Below are 17,087 nucleotides of genomic sequence, written 5' to 3' on the forward strand. Positions count from 1 at the left end.
CAGTGTTCTTCTTTGTGTGCGGTAGTATTCTGTGGTTTTATGTTGTTTATGGGGCATTAACGTCCCAAAGCGACACAGGCTATGAGGGACGCCGTAGTCAAGGCCTCCGGAAATTTCGACCACCTGGGGTTCTTTAACGTGCACTGACATCGCACAGTACACGGGCCTCTAGAATTTCGCCTCCATCGAAATTAGACCGCTGCGGCCCGGATCGAACTCGGTCTTTCGAGACAGCAGCCGACCACCATAACCACTGAGCCACCATGGCGGCTGCGGTAACATTCTGTGATATGAGTGCAAGTGTTCTGAGCCCCAAAGGCACCCTCTGTGTCTTCTTCCTCCTCCGTTTCCATCGACAGCGCACGGAAGGTTGCTGCTCGGGCGAGCGCGTGGGCGCTGTCGTTGCCGGGAAGGGAGGCGTGACCAGGGGTTCAGACGGTGCGCACGGTCGGGTATATCGAGATTGATTGATGATAGCACGCGCGCAGCCTGGAAAGATAAAGCACCCTTCGCGAAGGCGCGGCACACAGCTACGCATGGCTACGCAGCCTGTGAGTGTGTAATGACTGTGTATGTCGGACCAGCGTGGTGTTCATGTGTGGCCATGTGGCGTATGGAAGCGAGTGCTACCGCTATGGCGGTCTCCTCAACCGTCGTGCTCGAGCTCATGCCTCGAACGGAACCCGTAATCTGAATTGAGTCAGTGGCATTTGTGACCGCAGAAGCTGCTCGAAAAGAGCAACATGGGTCGCACAATCCCTACCGGTGGCTGTGACGCATGTTGTGACGGGAGCAGCATAAAGGTTTTTTTACTTCATGGGAATAGCTACCTGCCAGTGCAGTAGTGCATCGCTTAACCGCTGCGCCACTGCGGGCTGGTAGTGGTATGAGGACTCGCCGCCTTTACAGAATGACATTAACCCACAGAGCTCCGAATGGTGTGTGCTTTGGCGGCCAACGCGAAGTAAGTTGCACACACGCACCAACGGAAACAGCAGTAGTGCTCAATGTTTTCGCATTCATAGCACGTAATTAAGTGTCCCCGGTAGTTTTTACATAGGACTACAGCACCACTTTTTCATCCTCTAGTCCTTTAGTTCACTTCTAGTTCAGTTCACGAGCTCTTTTTCGATGTGATTCACCGTGATAGAAATAAGGTTTAGATTTTCTGTGCGTCTTTGTCAAGGATTTCAACCAACAGTCTCCCATGACGCTCACCTGCGCCAGTTTTAGACAGTATTGGCAAAATGACTCCGGCATCTGGCCACACTTATGGCGACGCACATGATTGTGGTTGTGTTGTGTGACCGTAGTGTGCGGAATGCCTGAATCATTATATTGCATGAACATGTATAATCAGTAAAATGGCAAAGTATCGAGAATAAGCACTTGAACACTGGTGGGTGGAGGCGCGCCTGGGGTTGCGCAAAAATACAAATGTTTTGGCGAAAGCGATGGCAACGACCTTGACTGGACTTCGGCACTTCACTCTTCCAAGGCTACAAAGAATCGCTCCTGCGTTATGCGTCTGCCTGAACGTCCCCAAACAGCTGTCGCGCTCACGGAGCGACCTCTTTGGAGCGCCGAGACTAGGGCCTCCGGAGGTAACGTCCTTCAGTCACCAACCGTTACTAGTAACCTTTCGACTGCCTTGGATCTCTCTCTTATGGAGTGGCTCCAGTCGAGAGGCTGTGCATTCAGACAACGCGCACTGTCAACTAGCAGGGTTGTGGTTTAACTTCTGCTTTTAAATGTATTGTGAACGCATAGCACGATTTCTCGTACTCGAGTTTTGTGAGGGGCAGGGGAGGTTTCTCGAGAATCATGAGGAACTACTTATTCCTGCAGGTGTCGAAGATTCTCCGTGCCAATGAAACGTCCAGGGAGGTGCAAGCGCGGTCTCTGCGATCCTTCGATACCAACCAGCTTCCCTCCAACAGCCCGATGGAAGATCGCCTTGTCATTGCCCGCTGTTTACTTACCACAGGACACTTGTTTGGCGTCTTTGACGGACACGGTGGACATGGTTTTGCACAGCTTGTGAGCCAACGCCTGTTTGATTACATAGCCTTGTCTATCCTACCTCATGCTCTACTTAAAGAATACATAGAACAAAACAGAAGGACACATCTAGTTGAAGTGATACATTGTATTGACTCGATGACAGATGAGCAAAATCAGGCACATTTTGACAGCCTCTATGCGTTTGCCCATGAACTGCTTTCGAGCGTGGGGAGGCCGTTTTCAATGCAGGATGCTTTGCACCAAGCTTTCTTGCAACTGGATGCTGACATCTCACGTGAGGTGGCTGAACAGAAGTGGCAGGACTCTTTGCGGTATGCCCTTATGGGTGCCTGTGCCTGCGTTGTACACGTGGACGGCATGCACCTGCACGTTGCATCAGCAGGTGATTGCAGAGCTGTGCTAGGCTGCCTCACGGAAGACTCTAGCTGGCAAGCCAAGCCTCTCTGTCTGGAGCACAACACAGACAACATAGGGGAGCTTCGTCGGGTGCTAGCTGAGCACCCAGAGTGTGAGCGCAACACAGTTGTCCGGCAAGATCGGCTGTTAGGCCAGCTAGCGCCACTGAGAGCTCTGGGCGATTTCAACTACAAATGGCCTGCCAGCCAAGTGGCTGAGCTGCTTGTGCCACTGGCGGGCCCACATGCATTGCCACCACACTACTGCACGCCACCCTACCTGACTGCTGTGCCTGAAGTGACCCATCACCACCTTGGACCCCATGACAAATTCTTGGTGCTGGCTTCGGATGGCCTTTGGGAGCAGTTACAACCTCACAGAGTGGCCAAGCTGGTGGGCCAGCACATGAGTGGCCGGCAGACCTTGGATCGGCTGCGCCTGCCCCAGCCCCACATGCGGCTCATCCAGGTGGCACGTATCTTGGCCGCTCGTCAGAAAGGCTTGGCTCAAAAGCCCACAGATGCCAATGCAGCTACGCACCTTATCCGCAATGCGCTGGGGCGCACTGAATATGGTATTGAGCACAGCAAGCTGGCTGCCATGCTGGCACTGCCACAAGAAGTGGTTCGCAGCTTTCGTGATGACATCTCGATAGCAGTCATCTACTTTGACTCCGACTTTCTACGGCTTTCGCCTGCAGGCTAGTAGTGCTGGACAGTGCATATTTATTGCTCCTCCTCCATTTGCTTTGCCCTCCTGTTGTGATATTTTTGCCGTAGTATTTATTGCGCACAAAAAAAAAAAAACTGCCATTGCCGTTATGTATGGTAGTTCAAAAAAAAGTTTGTCTAGTCCGCAAAATTTTCCGCACAATTTACGTTCACAACATTAAATTTCAGCGACTGAATAGTTAATGCCAGCTGTTACAGGCTTAGCAACAACTTGCTGTGGAGCAAAAAAGGGAGCATCGGAGATTCCCCCGGATGCCACCACCTGTAGTTTTCTTAGGGACTTTAATAAATTATGTTTACAGTCATCCTGCACAGAACATTGTTTTTCCCTGCCATAAAAAGTGCTGCAGCATCATTTATGAGGCATCTTATATTTAATTTCGAGCAAGCAGGTTTCTAGAACTGCTGTTATGACTTCGTATGGAAACACTGTGAACAACGAAGCAGCAGCAAAGCCCCACCACTGCATTTCTGGTGCTTTGTTGTTTGACTCGTCTGTTTGCATTAAGGATGTCATTATTTTTTTTGTCTGCATGTGCACTTGCATAGCTAGTGTATCATCACATGAAAATATTGCAAGTATAAAGAAGTAGGAGTGACCACTCAAGTGCATTCCTGCATCTTCAACCCGATCTATCCATTTTTCTTGAAAATGCTGTTACTCACCTGCCGGCAAGTGTGCTGTTACAATAGTGGTTTCCCATTATTACAGATCAAGTTGACTGCCGCTAGGCCAAGCCAGTCAAAGCAGGGCAAGAAGGTACTCAATGCTCCTTTGGTTGGCTGTGTTGCAATATAGTGAAGAAGGTTAAGCATTACCTTGCTGGAGACAAAAATATGCATACTTAAGGTGAAACGTGGCGCCTTTAGTTCTGGAAAACATTATTCATGACTGAACTGTATGACAATACAAAACTTTTTTATGTATGTTGCAAAACAGCTTGAAATGTATAATTTGTTTGGATTTGCTCCATTGAAAGTAAACTGCACTTTATTTCTACTTTTAAGTTTGCAAAAATGCACGGAAAGTAATCGAAAACGAAATTTTTTGTGAGTTATCGTGGATGTGGTGAGCTCGTTTAGTGCTCTTGCTGTAATCTGGTACAACTCGAGAGCAATGTGGCAAATGCCCCTCAAAGGAAGCCCTCCAGCCAACAGCGTCCACTGATTGTCGTGACTTTGTGGTTAATCTCCTAGTGCCTGCTAGCATCACATTGCAGAAGGCCTGCAGGAGGAAGGGGGTGAGCAGCAGATTAAGTGGACTAGCTGGATCAACCGCAACATAATGACTACCAGTCAGTGCCATTGGCTGGAAGGCCTCCTTTCAGAAGCATGTGCCGCTTCGTTCTCGAGTTGTAGCCGACAATAGTCGCACTCACCCTGCCACCTTAACAAATTTTGAGCCCATGCTTTTCCATAAGTTTTTGTTCCTTTTATGTTACACACTGTCTAAGCATCACAAGAGCATAACAGAAGAGACTGACATGAGGATGAAACCATGTCTTTTTGTTGTCCGTTCTGCTGCCCTAGTCACCGCTTCAAGAATGGGCCACCACCTTGCTCACCCTTTTTTTCTGGTTGGTTAATGAATTCTCATAAGCGAAAGCAATGCTTCGTGGGCTTAATAACGCTTCGTGGGCTTAATAACGCTTCGTGGGCTTCACCTTCAATGGAGTTGGTTTCCTTCGTTCAAGCAACCTTTCCTTTGCCTGAAATGTAGCGCCGCCATACAGGCATCATCGTTGCCGTCTCTGCCCGGCTCTGTGCACTGCGGAGAAGCCTGAACGTCGACGCGGCTTTATTCGGCACCCCTATGGCTGCCCTAGACACGTCCGTTCTATTAACACCTCTCTTAAATATCCTCAGCGAAACATGCTGACGGCAAAACAACCACAGCTCTTTCAATAAACAGGGTGTTGCACTCAACCACAGGAATCGCCGTCACGACCAAACTCCATCGCATTGTATCTATGTTTGAAGAACATGGCCATAACATTAATGTCGTATGGACTCAGGGCCACACGGATACCGGCACAGGGAATAAGTCCGCTCACAAAGCGGCCAGGGTCGGTGTAATATAACGATTTCATTCGATTTCATTTTTGAATTTCCCGCCTTAAGTTATTGGCTGAAGGGTGGGGAATTGAAAAATGGCATGGAATCAGGTGAGGGAATCGTTATATTACACCACCCCAGAGAGGATCTGTTTACCTCCACTTCCACTCCTGCGCTCGACCCTTTTGACGACGGTATACCATATGTGTTTCCCGTAGCTCCACGTGATCAGGACATTGCCATCTTACATTTTCGATTACATCACCCCAAGGACGCCAGTCGTTGCCGTCTTCATACCATCCCCGAGTTTTCTTGATGACACCTCCAAGATCTCTCGGGCGGACCAAGTTTCTAAGCTCATGACGCCTCATCGCCCACAACCGTCATTGCCGATCCCACATGAGCGCAAACTACTGAAATGCTCGTACTGTTCCCTTCACTGCAAACCAGATCTAGTTCACCTAATATGGCACTGCTCCTTCTTTGATCGAGGCAGGGTCACCTTGGCAACCAAACATGCCACACACACAGATGCTAATGCCTGCAATCAACTGCTTTCTTCCGGCATCCACGGCACTAATTACGGAGGACCTTGCTGCCTATGGCAGTCTAAGTGGCCTTAAACAAGCAGTGTGAGGCGGGGCTTCTCACCCCACTTAGTGGGTTACTCATACCCTCTTCCTGACTTGTAGCCCTATGACCTGGAACTGAATTATTACTTCATCTAATGGTTGCGTTTGTTCCCCATCCCCCAACTATGGCCACAGGCCTTCCACTGCCAGTAAAAATTTATCCGTTAATTAATTTCAAATGCTGGCACAAAAAGACTGCATCAAACTCAACAAATCCTAATGTGTCAGGCATCTGAATGATTAAATATTTCAGTTTTAGGCAAGCCAAAACATTCAGTTCTGCTGTAAATATCTTGGCATCACCCCAGTTTATCTCATGCCATTTTCTTTACATGCTGAGAATGGTGTTTGTGACTACATTGTCCCTTTGCTTGTCATACTGGTGTAGTTCAAGAAGTTTTGGAAAATGTTTTGTTTCACCTGTGCATTCATGTGTAGTCAGAGCAAGTAGTCTGGTGAATGATGCCAGCAATCTTGTCATGATGGAGCTGGTCTCTCACATTTACAAGCTAGATGTGTAGCTTCTCATTAAAGCATGTACAATATAAATACCATGCTTGTGGACAATGTGCAAACACCTTAATGTTTCATGGTAAATACGAGACAAGGGCTCACTGTGGCTTCATTGCACCTAAACTACTTCCCATCTTTCCGGAAGAAAGGCATTCCAGTGTCACTCTTCACTGTATGTTCTGAATGAGTGTTGCCAGCTGTTCATTTCAAGACTATCCCTTTTCTTCTCACCTTGTCATTTAGAGCAATGTATTTAGAGAAGACTTTCAGCACAACTTGAATTTAGTCTAGTTGATCTTCATGCATAAATTTTTATTACGACTGAAGCAAGACATACTCAAAATGTAGTAAGGGGGGGGGGGGCAGTTGCCCTCCCCCCCCCCCCCCCCCCTGGAATTACGGATATTTATGCACTAGTAGAAGACAACTACATAGCTTGATTAGCTCGCTTAGGTGATATTAAGTTATCGGATCTTGCTTACTGAGTTCAATTCTTTGTTCATTAATAAATTCTAATGTTTGTTCTCCAAGCCTAGTACTAATTTGCTGCTTATAATTTTTGTTTCATGTGCGCAGTTTAGACCACAAATATAGTTCCTTTTTGGTGCTAACCTACCGCCTCCCCCATACCCGGCCATTGGGTGCACCCCCCTGGAAAAAGTTCTGCGGACGCCCTTGTGCAGAAGCGCAACTTTCTCAAGTAACACAAAACGCAAGGGTAGAGTTTGTCTGACACAAATGAATAAAGACACTATCAACTGCTTGAGCTTGACCAAGTTATATCCCCAAGTCAGTAGGAATCTGGTAAATACGAAATGCAAGACCAATTATAGCACGAGTTACAAAGTGTCCTGGAGTGAAAGCCAGAACTGACAGATCTGAGATGCTTCAGAGAACAGCCAATATACTTCCAGTCTAGAACACAGCAATATTTATCCACGTTCCTCAGGAATACTTTGTCATGACTGAGAAGTGTCCAAAGGTTTAAAATTTATGGCTTCCATAGTAATCTAAGAGGATCTGCTGCAGAGCTAGTGTTGGCCATAATGTTTGCTGTTTTGACCCATATGGCTGCATTCACTGCTGTGCAGAATGTATGCAGGTAAATGTTTTTGTAGTAAGTAAAATATTGACACATGCTTTAGGAGAAGAGGTAGGAGAAGCAAAATGCCTACCTGCTTGGGCTCGCTCTGACAGCAACAATACAGCATCCACACTGTTCATGCTCCAACAAGCAACCTATAGGTTGAGCTTGTAAACATAGGAGACTGGTTCTCCTGAGGCAAGTTTTCTTGCATTGTTTATCAGAATCTACCTCAGTGTACACAGGTGAAGTAAAGATTTTCCAGAATACCTTAAATACCACCAGTATGACATGTGAAAGGACATTTAGCATGAAAACCATTATTGAGCATGCAAAAGTACTGGCCACGAGATAAACTCGGATGATACCATGGTACTGACAACAGAACAAAACACACTAGCTTACCGAAACCTGAAAATGCTTATCATTCACATAACGCTGAACACATTAAACAGGGCCGTTGACAGCTTCCACCCTACTTCTGGTTAGTCACTAAATAAAAACTGAATGCTACAAACGCCGGATGTATTCAGTCATTTACCTCATTATGAACAAGGGAGCCCTAGTGTTTCCAGAATGACACAAAGAATTTGTCAGTGAGCTCAGAATTTTGTCTACCAGAGAATACATGATGGTAGATTCACTAGCCAAATAATTTCTTCCGTTACAGTACAATTTCTCAATTCATACTGCAAGTGCCAAGTAACCTATTGAAATTTGTTAGTAAGCTGCAATTTGCTGAATGAATAAAACTTAGTTCAACAAATTAGGAAGGAAGGGTTACAATGCAGTTACTAGTTTTTAGCTGAATCACCCAAGTAGGTAAACGTTTCCTTTTTGCACTGGAATAGACTGCTTCGATCAGTAAGCTTGGGCAAAATATGGTTTCTCCTCACTTGTAACACAAATATAAGCGTATAAGCATGTGCAAGAGGAAAATGAAGCTTATGTGGTCGACTCAAATCGAAACTTTCCATATTGTTGGAGCTTTCTCGTGACACTGATGACTGCAATCTGCATGCTTTTTTAACAAAGCTGCAATAGTCATTTAATTGGCCCAATCTAAACTGCGAGTCTTTTTTGCAATTCAGTGAACACCACGTGCACCCAGAATTCAATTGCCTGTATGAAGCTGGACATTAAACTGGTCGAACGACTATATACTCAGCCAGTGGAGCAACCTGCAATAGGTTCTAAACATGGCATGCATGTATGTCAGCAAAGCAGGACACACTGTGTCCAGGAAAATGAGTCAACCTTGTTTCTTCAGGTTTTCTACTTTCTGAAGTTGCAACTGACAAGTTTATTAATGCCAAGTCCATGTTACAGACGGCCTCTAATGACCAGATGCTACAATGCGAGTAGAGAAACCAATCCACTGCCCCTACTGTGCTCCCCAAAATACAGCACGGCAAAACAAGAATAAAAAGTCGCACCTAAAAAGCTGTCCTCCCGATACACAGTCAGTATAGGAGCTTTGAAAAATCATGGCACTTCTAAAAGGAAAGAAGGCATGTCCAAAAAGGGACCCTGTTGCTTTACTTCTCTGATGAACAAATCATAACAGAACTGTAGCAAATTACAGCAAGCAATTCTACAAATTTACTTTAGAGCAGTGCAGTTTTATTTGGAATGCAACACACTTGCTGAGAATGCAGGAATGTATAACGTGTTCACAAAAGAACTGTTTACATAACTTCCGCAAGTTAATCTAGAAATTTAAGTAAGACGCTGCTTGAACAAAGCATCCTCCGAAAATACTGCCTTGCAGTGAAAAGGGTGTGGAAGTCAGACCCATGGATGTTCCTTGCTCTGTAAACATCTTACTTGCAAGGCGAACTACCAAGTGATGCAACTGTGTTAGGATGCACACAGCCTGCCATTAACACGTGCAGAAACTACAAAGGCGTTAGCTAACAAGCTTAGTGAAATAGATGGGGAGCACTGTATGCCAAGGTTTACAACAGGAAAAAACAGTATGCCACAAACAAATTCTGAAGTGCATTCACATCAACGACAAATAAAAGTGCCATAGAGGCTACACGTAAAACTGACAGGGAAATACTTTGCACTTAAAAAATCTTGAAGAAGACAAAAACCCACAAACCTTTTACATTGCCTCATTATATCAGAAATGCTGACATCTCAGTACTAACAAACCACATTTTTATTCAATGTTCATTACAACACAAATGACTGTACAGACAAGTATAGTACATGGTAGAAACGGGGGAAGAAACCACACCATCTCACTCCTCCGGTATAGCATAGACTTTGCAGTGAAAAATAGCATATCCTTGCAATGAAACACTTATGATTTATGGTACTAGGTGCGTATGTAATTGTCTGCTGTATTTGGAAGGACATAAGGCAAGTCCTGCAGCCCTTTACATTAGAAGTGAGGACAGAACTTCTAAAACTAAATGTTGGCTAAAAAAAAAAGCGGACTGAACACGCCCTCTGAGGTAGGGTATTAAGCACCTCTTCTGAGAGAAGAATGCTGTGATGGTACATCAGAGGAACTGTGCTGCAAAAGACACAAAGGAATAAATTCAACTTTGAAGTTATGGCCGGCTTCATGAGAAATCAGAAGGCACCAAGAAGAAAATCAACGGAGCTGACTGCGCAATTATCACTGCAATTATGCACTGAAACCAATTATATCAACGACCTACTTAGCGAAGAAGCACGAGACTTATCAGGGCCACTACTACCAAAGCAGCTTTTTTGAATATTAAAAACTAATCCGAGACTGCACAGGACTGCAATAATGCATCACTTATTTGAGTTCAGATGACACCGCATTATGTATGCGGTGAACCTTGCATTTTATGAGCACATACACAAGTTAAAAAGCATTTTGAATCAAACTGGCAACTAGAATTGTTTGCCACATGGCAAACAATTCCACTTGATACCATGAAAAGTGGAATAGAAGCCAGTCCTGAACAAACAAGCAACACACAATCTGTCATGCAACTTGTTTTGCATCATTCTGTTATTAACATCTTCAATGCGTCTAGGGTCAGTGGCGGGCCATTTCATGTATTTCTGCTGCGCAGCACGAAGACCGAGCGGTGCTGTGAAGCTATGGGAAAGCTCAGATTTTTTAAGAAAGCCCGCTAAAAACCAACATACCAGGTTGCTATTGACATCTGTTGCACGTTCCAATAAGCTGGCTTCGCCAGAGGCTCACTAGTGGGTGATGCTGCACCCAAGAAAATCTAAGGGTGACCCATTGATGGGCCACGACGCACAGGGATTAGGGCCCTGAAAATTGCTTCTGCAGTGAACATGTTGAACACATCCAAATAAGCACATCTATACGTCTTTATAATGTGATTTTGATCACTGAAGATGGTATTGCAGCCTGGAACAAAGTAAAGTTATCTACTAAGTGACCAGGGATTTTGCAGTCTCATGCAGAACAGAATAATGGCGATTTGAGCTAGTGGAATGTAGTTCATCTTGAGAACAAATCCAGCATACATGGACAAAGGAGAAGGGTAGGCACTACATGCAGAACATAAATCTTAATAAACAAAGGTAAAAGAAGCTCCGTATTTGTCAAAACAGAGCTCCGTATCTGTCAAGATATTGCAACAGAGCTAGGAACATGTCTGCTGTCACCACCATTTGTTCTTTAACGTGCCCATCCCCACCACACGCAACAATATCTCAGGCCACCAAGACTGCAGCTGGTCCATCCAATGCAGCTTATATTATAACTCCAAGGTCTGCACAGTGAGCTAACTATCCCCCCGCAATCCTCCAGAGCTTTGGAGTGACAGGGGGGGGGGGCTAAATAAGTCCCACTACTAAATAGTCCTGAAACAAGCTTAGTGGCCTGGAAACTTCTGACGAAGATGGTGGTATCTCCCTGCCTTGCAAAAAAAATAAATAAAATAAAGCACAGAAGAGCTCAGTGTCAAGTAGCTCACCTGAAGAACAGTCTTTGCCGAGTTTCCACTCATAGTGACAGTCCTGCGTAAGATGGGCCATCTGCATCCGGAGACTCCATACGTGCCCGCAGGTGATCCAGGGTATTCTGGAAGTGCTTCTTGATCTGATCAGTCTCTTCATTGGCTTCAAGCTGAGGAAGCTCTTCTCTAATTTTTCCTATAAGTTGGCTGATGGTATCAGTTTTGATCTGAAAAATGTAAAAAAAAAAAAAAAGTTAACAGTGAGCATCACCAATTTACTTTAAAAATTAACGACATCATATTCATGTCACACAGAAAGCTTATCAAGAATGCTGCACATTTGGCATGAATGCATCAAAAGGAACAAAAAATGCCAAAATAAATCCATTCTTCTTCCCTACAGTAATGTATCCAATCATAAGAATATGCCAATGAGCAATATTTTAACACACTTTTTTTTTTACAGCATTTATTTGGTTTCTCAGGCTCCCAAATGTACAGAAATGAAGAGTAGCACAACATTTAAATCAGAATGCATATATGCAATGTTTGAAAACTTTGGTGGTATCTGCAGGGTGGTATATACCAAATAGATTCGTGTCAGAGCCACACCCCCATCTTCGCAGCTGGCAATTTGAAAAAAAAAAAATAAATAAATAAATAAAGAATAAAAATAAAAAAGGTCAACCAAAAGAATTGCTTCGTGCATGTACAGTTTTGCCGATGTGATAAGTTATGCTGACCTGCGACACGGTATGACCACACATAAGTCGACCCACACGCCAGACGCCGCCTGGAACTGCAAACATGCAGCGCCACAAGCGCCATTAACTCGTATTATGCGCTCTGTATTCACACACTAGAAAGGACAAAACGTTATGCTGCACAAAAAACTAGAATGGGGTGCAACCACGTGAGAGGTGCGTTTCTTTGCGGTGCCGCCCACTGCACTGCACTGCACCATTCGCCCTGTTGCACAGGCCTAGCGCGCTTCGCATCGAAGCCGCAGTGAAAGTGCTTTGAATCTAGTCACAGTTTTCTATAAAAGGTCTAATCTTGTTACCAGTTTACTATCACACAAAAACTTTACATTAAAATGAACATATAACTGATTTCCACAAGGCCTTCCACAGTGAAGCACGCGGAAAAGTAGGTCAGGCGAACGCCACTTCACACTGACGGCCTCTGGTTGCATTCATGGCGCGCCACTCCGAACCACTGGTCAATAGAATGTTCAGATCTTCAGAGGGCCTTGATCATAACTTAGAATCATGTGACAGTTGCCAGTAAACAGATCTAGCAACCTGATTTACCTTCTGCGGTTAGTTCGTGCTGGCCGTTGGGCGCGCGTCCTATCATCTATACAGGACCATACTTTCACAACGCAGTATGTATTTGAAGGATTCGCCAGGACTGCACTAATTCATCATAAAAATGCATGTCGCAGCATTATAAGAGGGACGCATAATTGGGGCTCCGCTGTTGCCAGAAAAAATTTAACAAAAAAATGCTGGTCCCATCAAAACCAAAATACGACCCTTACACAAGTACATACCATATATGTACTTGTGTATATGATACACCGTATATGATACACCGGGGGGGGGGGGGGGGGGGGGGGGGGGGCAGACAGACATATAAAGAGATAAAGAGCCATAAAAAATAACCTTTTTAATGAAGAGCCACAATATAAAAGGGGCATGGCAATTTTTTTGTTTTATTTCTTCCAACAAAGCTGGTGGTAACAGTGAATACCACACATTCAGTGATTGCCCACTGTGCCTCTGCATTGCGAGGCCTCATCTGTGAAGTAAGCACCTTTTCTAGATCATAAGGGAAGCTGTCTTTAGAGACAGAAATGGGAAGGGGGAGGGAGTACAGATGCCAGAGGGTCGTGTGCCACACTTGGACCCGCGAGGGTCCAAGTGCGGCACAAAAATCAGCAAAAAAAAAAGTGACTGGTGAAACTACAATGTCCTGGCTAGTTTGCAATGACTACTTTGATCAATTAGGTGAATTTTCTCATAAAATGATACCCACACTGAGATTATGCAAGCAAGACAAAAGTAAAACAAGAAATTTTAAATTCAGGCTATTAGTAGCATTAGTAACACCATTCACTGTCACAATAACAAGTTTGCGACGAGTGGCAAACTACATGCAAAGTGACAACATCATCACACATGCAAGGTATGATAATGACGCCATCTGCTGTAATCAAAAGCTTAAACCACTGTTGGAAACGTCAGCGCACTGTGGCTATAGTGGTGTAGGCAGGATACCTTAATATTTTATTTCTAGAAGTCCAACCTAATTTATGTACAGTATGTCGCCAGTCCTCACATGCTGCTTGTAATGGTACGAGCTGTTCTGTTCCACAACCGATAAAATTGAGGCCACCTTTCAATGCATGGCTGCTGCTTGTTCATCACATCAACCTCCTACCCACAAACAAGAATTTTTACTCCAAGCTTGACAATGGAAGACCACAGGAGCAGTGACAATAGGTACACTGACTCTGCTTGCTTCTGCTCATTGCAAAAGGCTACAGAGTGTAGAATTTCAGCCACACATACAACACAGCAAAACTGGATAAGACTTCTAACTGAATGAAATGAAGTTTGAAAATACCTTATTTACTCGCGTAACTTGCACCCTTGTGTAATTGGCCCACCTCTAATTTATCACCCAGGTTTACATGCATGCATACATACATACATACATGCATACATACATGCATACATACATACATACATGCATATATACATGCATACATGCATACATGCATACATGCATACATGCATACATGCATACATGCATGCATGCATGCATGCATGCATACATACATGCATACATACAGGCGCGGCCATAAGTAAACAGAGCACGCTGTTGCGTTCGAAGTGCAATCACGCTTTCTCCATTGGTGATGAAGAAGCGTTGTTTGTCTACAAGAAAGCCCACCAACCTCCGCCACCAGCATGCGCGTACCACTGCTGGAAATTTCAGTTAGGTGACGCGTGAAAAATATTCGAAGATAGTTGCGTGCTCCGTTTACTTTTGTCCGTGCCTGTACATACATGCATGCATACATACATACATGCATACATACATACATATAAAACTTTTACTTTCATATCTTATGCTCTCTGCTACACCAGACCACCAGCATGCATGCGGGTGCGCGCAAGCCAGGCTTGGGAAGGTTGGTGCGGCCATGTCGCTGTGTGCGGCTGCAAAAGGAGTGGCAAAGGGACAACTTGCGCTCTTTACCTGGTTCACTGGCACTGGTGGTCACATTCCAAGACAAACAGTTGCGAGAGCAAACTTCAGATAACCTATAAAGCACACCAGAAGCCGGAACTACCGAACAATTTGCTGTTTGGTTTGCCCACAACTGGCTTTATTAAGCCGGTTGTGGGTTTGCCACTAGATAGCCAAGCCGCACGCGAGGGCGCCATTTTTACTGCCTTTCAACTCTATTTGCCTCTTACTGCTGACTCTGCAATTATATCATCAAGCATTCATTGCTTTGAGCTGCACATGCGCCGTAGCAATCGCACTGCATGCAATCATGCTGCACTGCATGTGCAGCGCATTTAGTCAATTAGGCAATTAGGCTCAATCAGCCTAATTCCACTCTGTTCAGCTGCCTTATTTCCAATAGTCCTCTTAATAAATCAATAATTATGACAAAGAGGGGCAAAAGCTCTGCAGTGCTCACCTGTTCATTGCCTTTTTCAAAGAAGTAAATGTAGTAATTCAGCAACTCTACAAAGAGTTGCACTTGAACTGAAGAATCCATACATTGCGTGGCAATACGAAGGCCTTTCTTGAGGCACTCAACAACTCTTTTGCCATCATGCATCTGAAAGTAAGCAAATCATGTACTCAGTACCAAAAATTAATTAGAAATAGTAGTAAACAATACCCATTTTCAACTATTCACTGCACTGGAGAACCGCTCATAGTGTGAGAGTGCAGAGATGTCAAAGAAAAAAAAAAGCATAACCCACGGCAAATCTATGCCATAATAGATTATAACACCTTACATTTGCTGCCTTCGCGTAATAAGTGGCATACAATATTAACTTAAAGAGAAAAACTATTCTAATTGTGCTTTTGTTTCAAGGAAGCTAAAAAAAGACCATAACAAGGGTGACACACAGAAACTTCAAAAGCAGAATCAGCTCAAATGTCTAGTCTTTCCCCAACAACATCTGCTACTAATGTTTGCACCCAAATGTACTGAGAAGGCTTGAGGGGTAAACACTGAAGCTCATCCTCTGCTACCTGCATGATGCCAGTACCATTGTGCTGCTCTTAATGTATGCCATATATGGATACAATAAGACATAGTTGAAATGAGCAGTTGACCACAAACCTCTTCGCCACCGGACTCCTGGGTCTTGCCTGACCAGAAGAGATGTGAACACAGACCCACACCACGACACTGGTCAGGTTTCTTGAGAAGCTTAGATGCTGCCAGTGCACACTGTGTGCGCAGAGGCTCATGATTTTCTTCGCAGAAACAGCTTGTCTGTTCCACTGTGCCCATGATCAGGGTTATTGCAGACAGCTGAGCTTTGCTATCAGAGATCTCATCCTCGTAGAGAGAAAAGGCCTAAGGGGAAGGGCAAAGGAAACAAGGAAAACCTATTTATTACTTCAAGTTCTTAAGTTTAAAAAAAAATTTTTAACAGTTGTAACATCAACAAAAAATGAAACACGAACAATAAAACTAAAATGCCAGCACAAAAACTCCTGGAGAGGAAATACAAGCCTGGTTGATTAGCACTTCTCAAGGACAGCCTTCGAAGGACCTTCAAAGCGAAATCAACCTCGGCCAGTAATAAGCTTCTTCCAGCTGTTGGTGTTCCAACTGTTTCGTTTGCGTTTCATTTGCTGCTGATAGTATACTTGGTCTTATCATAGCTTGGTAGCACTAGGTGTAAAGCTTCAGTATTTCTGATGTTTCTACTTTTCTAAAGGAATTTCTAGGTGAGTGTCATTTGGCCGACATGAAAGGCCAGTACAGTAACTAAATTAAACATAAATCACTGTCTGTTAAGTGCAATATCTTGAAATGATTAGCACCAAGGATTTACACCAGTGTAGCTGGCCTTGATGAAACTGACATGCGGTTTTGAGGGTCTGTTCAGCATGCTCAAGAGGCCAGCAGCAGATATGGAACTTAGACAAGCAGTCATTCACGACACTGCTACAGTAGACCACAGTTATACCCGTGCCACACGCGCATAAGAAATGGCAGTAAATGCTTAAGGCCTTAAGTTTGTTAATGCCATTATTTTCGGAGTTGGTGCCACACATCCACATTTAATGCCATTATCGAAAGTGACGATGACGATAACGCTTGCAAGGTAGTCAGAAGTTTCATCTGAATATAAACACTCCTAATGAGCACAATATATCGGGAATGTTGTTCAAATGTAATGTAAAAAGATTTTCCAGATAATATGGCTGTTCCTGCTTTACAAGTCGAAAAAGTAGCCATAAACTCGCATGTCAGCATATAAGTCGAGAGTACTTGTCAATAAGGCAGGTTAAAATGGCGCTCTTCGCATCGAAAATGCGGTTTAGATGCTTCAACTGACTGAAAGTTAAGAATTAACCATTTCCTACTGGTTAGGAAGTTGTTACTAACAAAGCTGCATGCTTTTCTACGTGTGGCATGAAAACGAGAGTACGCATTGCACGGGCGAATGAGTTG

At 44.3% G+C, this 17,087-nt stretch overlaps 2 protein-coding genes across 3 annotated transcripts in view; one reads left to right on the forward strand and one right to left on the reverse strand.

The window, feature by feature from the left end:
* The first annotated feature begins 1,067 nt into the window (after window positions 1–1,067).
* On the forward strand, window positions 1,068–3,460 carry Pdp (pyruvate dehydrogenase [acetyl-transferring]-phosphatase 1-like protein, mitochondrial). The gene is made up of 2 exons (XM_089579460.1): window positions 1,068–1,604; window positions 1,849–3,460. The coding sequence occupies exons 1-2, from the start codon at window positions 1,455–1,457 to the stop codon at window positions 3,124–3,126; spliced, it is 1,428 nt and encodes a 475-aa protein (XP_089435586.1). The 5' UTR covers window positions 1,068–1,454; the 3' UTR covers window positions 3,127–3,460.
* Window positions 3,461–9,585: 6,125 nt separating this feature from the next.
* The window catches only part of Vps35 (Vacuolar protein sorting 35), a 38,079-nt gene continuing 30,577 nt past the window's right edge, over window positions 9,586–17,087 (reverse strand). Inside the window, exons 14-17 of one of the 2 annotated variants that reach the window (XM_089579462.1) lie at window positions 15,741–15,980; window positions 15,081–15,224; window positions 11,378–11,586; window positions 9,586–9,958 (exon numbers count right to left, since the gene is read on the reverse strand). In XM_089579462.1, the coding sequence (XP_089435588.1) occupies window positions 11,407–11,586; window positions 15,081–15,224; window positions 15,741–15,980 (564 nt within the window). In that variant the 3' untranslated portion in view covers window positions 9,586–9,958; window positions 11,378–11,406. Of the gene's footprint in view, window positions 9,964–11,377; window positions 11,587–15,080; window positions 15,225–15,740; window positions 15,981–17,087 lie in introns of both variants that reach the window. The other variant, XM_089579461.1, reaches the window with a different exon arrangement.

Source organism: Amblyomma mixtum, chromosome 3 (assembly GCF_055824585.1).
Source record: "Amblyomma mixtum isolate Tamu chromosome 3, ASM5582458v1, whole genome shotgun sequence".
Lineage (NCBI taxonomy): Eukaryota > Metazoa > Arthropoda > Arachnida > Ixodida > Ixodidae > Amblyomma > Amblyomma mixtum.